The sequence below is a fragment of the Podarcis vaucheri genome (genome assembly GCF_965113315.1).
Source record: "Podarcis vaucheri genome assembly, chromosome: 10".
NCBI classification, from domain to species: Eukaryota; Metazoa; Chordata; class Lepidosauria; order Squamata; family Lacertidae; genus Podarcis; species Podarcis vaucheri.
In genome coordinates, this window is record NC_138748.1 from 3163450 (window position 1) to 3169449 (window position 6000).

General features: G+C 47.0%; 1 protein-coding gene across 1 annotated transcript in view; it reads left to right on the forward strand.

The window, feature by feature from the left end:
* Window positions 1-4781, forward strand: part of MCM10 (minichromosome maintenance 10 replication initiation factor) — a 32923-nt gene extending 28142 nt beyond the window's left edge. Inside the window, exons 18-20 of the mRNA XM_082240113.1 lie at window positions 2283-2428; window positions 3143-3185; window positions 4017-4781. Coding sequence (XP_082096239.1) covers window positions 2283-2428; window positions 3143-3185; window positions 4017-4100 — 273 coding nt within the window. The 3' untranslated portion in view covers window positions 4101-4781. The remainder of the gene's footprint in view (window positions 1-2282; window positions 2429-3142; window positions 3186-4016) is intronic.
* Window positions 4782-6000: the final 1219 nt, after the last annotated feature.

Below are 6000 nucleotides of genomic sequence, written 5' to 3' on the forward strand. Positions count from 1 at the left end.
CCGTTAAAAGCCCACTCTTATTTATTATTACATTTTCACCCCATCTTTCCTCCAAGAAGCTGAAGGTGACGTGCACCATCCCTCCTCTCCCATTTTAGCCTCACACCCACCCTGTGAGAGAGGGCAGGCAGAGCCATAGTTCCTGGCCCAGGGCATGGCAGAGTGGGCTTTGAACCTTGCTCTCCTAGGTCCTAGTCCAGCACTTCCAGCCTCATAACCATCTAAAGCTTGGTAGCCAAGTCCTGTTGAATACAATGATAAGCAGATCCAGGTTGTATTTTTCACACTGGTATCCTGTCTTTCCGAATAACCCAGAATAGTGAAACCTTTTGAGGTAGGCAGAGTGAGAGAGCAAACTTTTCAGTGGCCAACTCATCCCTGTCCAAGTGTAGCATGTTGTTGTTATTTATTAAATTTGCATATCACCCTTCATCTGTAGCTCCCCAGGTCAGTTCATAGCATAAAAACACAAAATAGTAATAATAATAATAATTTACAGTGGTACCCCGCAAGACGAATGCCTCGCAAGACGGAAAACCCGCAAGACGAAAGGGTTTTCTGTTTTGGAGGCGCTTCGCAAGACGAATTTCCCTATGGGCTTGCATCGCAAGACGAAAGCCCATAGGGAAATGCTGGCGGTCGGGAGCAAAGACTTTCGCCCACAGCCGGCCTTCAGAAGAGGACCTCTTCTGAAGGCCGGCGGGGGGCAAAAGTCTTTGCTCCCCCCCGCCTGCCTCCCCCCCCCCCGCCTGCCCCGGGCGATCTTAAAATGCTGGCGGGCGGGAGCGAAGCGTTCGCTGCCGACCCCCAGCATTTTAAAATCTCCAAGGGACAGCAGAGAAGTCTCTGTCCCGGGGAGATTTTAAAATGCTGGGGGGCCGACCCCCAGCATTTTAAAATCTCCCCGTGTCCCGGGGAGATTTTAAAATGCTGGGGGTCGGCAGCGTTCGCTCCCGACCCCCAGCATTTTAAGACCTCCCCGGGACACGGGGAGATTTTAAAATGCTGGGGGTCGGCAGCGCTTCGCTCCCGACCCCCAGCATTTTAAAACGCTGTTCCGAGGGGGGGGCGGGAACACCTGCCCCAGCCGTCCCACTTCGGAATGCTGTTCCGAAGCGGGGAGGGGGGGCGGGGACACCTGCCCCAGCCGCCCCACTTCGGAACGCTGTTCCGAAGCGGGGAGGGGGGGCGGGGACACCTGCCCCAGCCGCCCCACTTCGGAACGCTGTTCCGAAGCGAGGAGGGGGGCGGGGACACCTGCCCCAGCCGCCCCACTTCGGAACGCTGTTCCGAAGCGAGGGGGGGCGGGAACACCTTCTGAAGGCGGGCAGGGGGCGAAAGTCTTTGTCCCCCCGCCTGCCTTCCCAGGGGCTTTTAAATCCCCCCGGACAGTGGAGAAGTCCTCTGCTGTCCGGGGCGATTTTAAAATGCCACCCGCCAGCATTTTAAGATCGCCCCGGACAGCGGAGAAGTCCTCCGCTGTCCCGGGGTTTTTTAAAATGCTGGGGGTGGGAAGAAAAGCCCTTGCCCCCCCCAGCCTTCAGATGAGGTCCAGGGACAGACTGTCCCCGGACCTGGTCTGAAGGCGGTTTCCCTAGGAACGCATTAATTGATTTTCAATGCATTCCTATGGGAAACCGTGCATCGCAAGACGAAAAAACCGCAAGACGAAGAGATTTGCGGAACGAATTAATTTCGTCTTGCGAGGCACCACTGTATTTATACATGCATACATACATACCCACCCCACCCAACTGGCTGTGCTTCCCCAGCCATTCTGGGCGGCTTCCAACAAAAACAAAATATTAAAATACAGTCATCCATCAAACATTAAAAGCTTCCCTAAACAGGGCTGCCGTAAGAACAACAAACCCAGCACACAGCATTTCATTGTATTAATTGCTGGTGATGTGGCTGCATATTTGTATTTAAGACTTGCAGAAGATGGACCTCTTTTCCATCATTAAAATGCCCTGATCCTTTGGTGAGTTTCACCATTGATGCAGATAGCTATTGTGCGATCTGCATTTTGCCCGGATTTACACTGTGGCGACAGAGGTGGTCTTAAAGAGGAAGAGGGACCAGTGTTGGGGGAGCAGAAGCAAAGAGTTCAAATGGGATGTCCTCTCAGGTGTACAATATAGCTGCTTCCCTCTGGTTTGCAGAGTAATTTGCTCTTCTGCCACAGCAGAGGACTGGGTTTTCACTACAACAGTGACTTTGAAGAAGTTGGAGAAAGTGTGTGTGACTCTTTATTTCCCTCTCTCTTCCTTTTACACAAGTGCAAGTATACCTATTTCAAGCTCCTGGATTCATGTGTGGAACAAAATCATGACTATCACTGGCATGATGGTGTAAAGCGATTTTTCAAGTGTCAGTGTGGAAATAGAGCCATATCTCTTGACAAGCTGCCGAAAAAACACTGCAGGTAAGAGGAGCTGCATTCTCCCCTTCTCAAGCAGACCGTTGCACAATCTCTCAACCCTACTGCAGTCTATCTGCAAAGGTTTGTCAACGTGCATCTCTCATCCCTGGCTGTAGACTCTGAAAAGACTTGCTAAGTAATAGTGGTCTGGTTTATTCATTTTGTTTATTTTTGTTGGGTGGGCAAGAGCTCACTTCACCATTTGTCTAGACCAGTGGCCCTCAAAGGGTTCAGGAATGCCACCCTGGTGTGGCAGGAGAGGATGGCAAGAGTGGCTGGAAGATTCAAGGACAATCAAAGAAGCATTTAAACATTTCAGTGCAGTATAGTGTAGTATCAAAATAATTTTTTAATATGCAGAATATGGATAGATATCCTTTTAAAATGAGAGCAATAGCCTCAGGTGATACCGTGGACAATCCTAGTTGTGTTTTCCAACTGTCTTTCTTGTCAATAAAACATTGGATGTGATGCAAGCAGATTTTATTCTGCCAATGCGACCCAGAGAGAAAAGTTTGAGACCAGTGGTCTAGGCAGTCCTTTCCAATGAGAAATGGCTATGAAGAGGCATGAAGATAATGCCCAGAGCAGTGGAATGGGGGGGGGGCACTTAAATGGTAACGTTCATGTAGGAAATGAAACCTTAAAACAGTTTGGTGCAGCACTGCTACCAACAGCTACTGAAGCAACCCTGATTTTTCTGTCTTCCCTTTTCAGCAATTGTGGTCTCTTTAAATGGGAACGTGATGGAATGCTCAAGGTAAGAGTAAACCCAAGACTGTCTACCTACATTAAGAAGCTGTGGTTTATTTTATTTTTTTCCATTTAGTCCCACTTTGTCCCTTTTATCAGCCCAAGGGTCCCTCATTAGGAACATACTTAGGGGTGGCATGCCAGTGGCGGGTGTGGCTGGAGCCAGAGACAGTCACCCCACCCACCCACCCACACACAGCCACCCGTTCCATTTTCCTTTCCCCTCCCCTCCTTCCCTCATCTGTTTCTTCTTCCTGCCCCTGCCCCAGAGCAACTGAGCTTTTAGAAAAACCTCCTGGGACCCAATGATGCTTCTGAGAGCTCAACCTTTACAAGCTTGATTGGCGCTGGGGGAAATCCTAATTGCATCTGAGGAGGGAAGGATTAGGCCTCCCTGTGTGCTGGGACCCTCCCAGAAATGGCCCCATACACTTCAGTTCCCCCTCCCCAATGGCCCTTGCAGGCTGCAGCTCATCCTAAGAACCTTATCTTTATGTACTGCTTTTCAAGTAAAACTCCTGGAATATGCACAGCGATTACGCCTGAGGGAAGAGCTGAGTAGTCCTCTCCATTGGGCCTGGGCTGGGAGCTGAGCTGAGGAAGGGGGAGAGGAGTTCCATCTTTGGAATTGTCCTCCTATACTAGTTGGCTTATATCTATAATCCCCTGGGGTGTTCTCCTGTGTGAGCCTCACTGAAATGAATGAGGATTGCATAGCAGGTGAAGAAGATTGTATCCCTGTGTTTTGCTTCTTGATAATTTATTGAGAATTATTTATTGAGCTGGCTTTTATTCTACCATATTGGACACAACCTCATTGCACGTTTCTCCTTTCTAGGAGAAGAAAGGTCCCAAGATTGGTGCAGAAACTCTTTTACCAAGAGGGGAAGAACAACCGCGATTCCTCAGCAGTATAAAATAGCTATGAAAAGTTCTTTCTCTCATTTACACTTGCCTTTTGAATTTATCTCTCATGTCTGGTAAGGTGCAAGTAGCTCTGCGTTTCAGAATGACCGAGGAGTTCCTTCTGAAAGACACAGACTGCAGTAGTAACCCCACTTACCTGACGGTAAGCCCCATCCAGTTCAGTGAGGTGGATGTGGCCAGGATTCAGCCCTAGAGACCCCCAACCACCTTTCCTTCATGAAGTCTGAATGATCCTTTGCTTTGGGCTGCCTTTGCTCAGTCTGTAATGTTGAATGCGTGGACCCGTCATTCTTTAGGAATTGCTTGTCACTTGATGTCAGAAGACAGAGCTATTTTCCTAGACTGCGTGTTGCATGTTTTCCAAGGAATTAGAGGGTGCCTCTTTGAAACTGCAGTTTCTGCTAATGTAACTGTAGCCAAATTCAGCTGTATTATCTGACACTACCTCCAATGTGCCACAAGAAATATTGACCAGACTAGGCCCATGTCTAGAGAGCGATATCAGCATTAAATAGTCCTTTTTATTTCTAGAACTTACACCAAACTGTGTGACTGTTTATATATTTGTAATATGCTCTCCACACTAACGAATTTCCACAAATACCCACCTAGAATAATTTTCCTGTTGAAGGGGAAAGTAGTTTGTGATTTTTAGTGAGGCAAGTTACCTTGTTTTTATTGCCTTTGCTTTTAAAACTTTTTTATCTAGCTTAACGTTTAAAAATTCTTCTAAATTTGGGCTGGAATCTTTTATCAATAGTTTAGAGGGGTACAGGCTGTTTCAGACTGTGAACGGTCTGCTGCAAAAACATGATCTTCTGTGGAAGCAGTCAGAAAAACCTGTATTTCTTCTCTCCAAATGGCTATAAGGTTTCTTATTAAACACAGCAAGAAACAATGGAATCCCCCAAATTAGAAGATACGGCTGTGTGAAATGGAGCTAAAACCTCATAAAACAAAGGACTTTTTTCTGAATGTATGCCAAGTTGGCTCTTCTGTCTTCCCTTGTGACATTATGTAGAGAGGGACTTTGAGATGTGGCTTAGAAACGTTCTTATCTATTCATCAGTTATCGCTAATTAATTTGCTTCCCTTTCAATTGTGCCCATATGTACTGCGAATATCAAAAGTGTTTCCTTCAATCACTAGTGTATTTTGTTTAGTGAACCAGTGGCGTACAGTTTCTTGGCATCTTATTGTTACTGGAATCTCTTGAAAACGGTAAATATCTTAACCATTAACCACAGTGCTGTGATTGAAAATGTCACCAGGTTGTATTGGAGTCTGGTGTATATGCAGCATTGGGCCTAAACAGCCCAACATAGATTCTTTACAATAAACACCCATAAAATTCTGTGTTGAGGTGCTTTGAGTTTCTTACTTCCCCTGCCTCTTTCTTTTGGAAGTTTTGAACGAGGCAGAATGACTTGCTTTGCCCTCAAGTACAGTGGTACCTCGCAAGACAGAAAACTCCCAAAACGAAAGGGTTTTTTGTTTTTTGAGCTGCTTCGCAAGATGGAAACGTCTTGCAAGTTTGTTTCCTTTTTCTTAACACCGTTAATACAGTTGCGACTTGACTTCAAGGAGCAACTCATAGCACACGGTGTGGTAGCCTTTTTTGAGGTTTTTGAAGACTTTGGTGATTTTTGAAGCTTTTCCAAAACTTTTCCGACACCGTGCTTCGCAAGACGAAAAAAATCGCAAGACGACAAAACTCGCGGAACGAATTAATTTCGTCTTGCGAGGCACCACTGTACCATAATTATGGGACGCGGGTAGCGCTGTGGTCTAAACCACTAGGACTCTTGGGCTTGCCGATCAGAAGGTTGGCAGTTCAAATCCCCGCAACGGGGTGAGCTCCCGTTGCTCGGTTCCTGCTCCTGCCAACCTAGCAG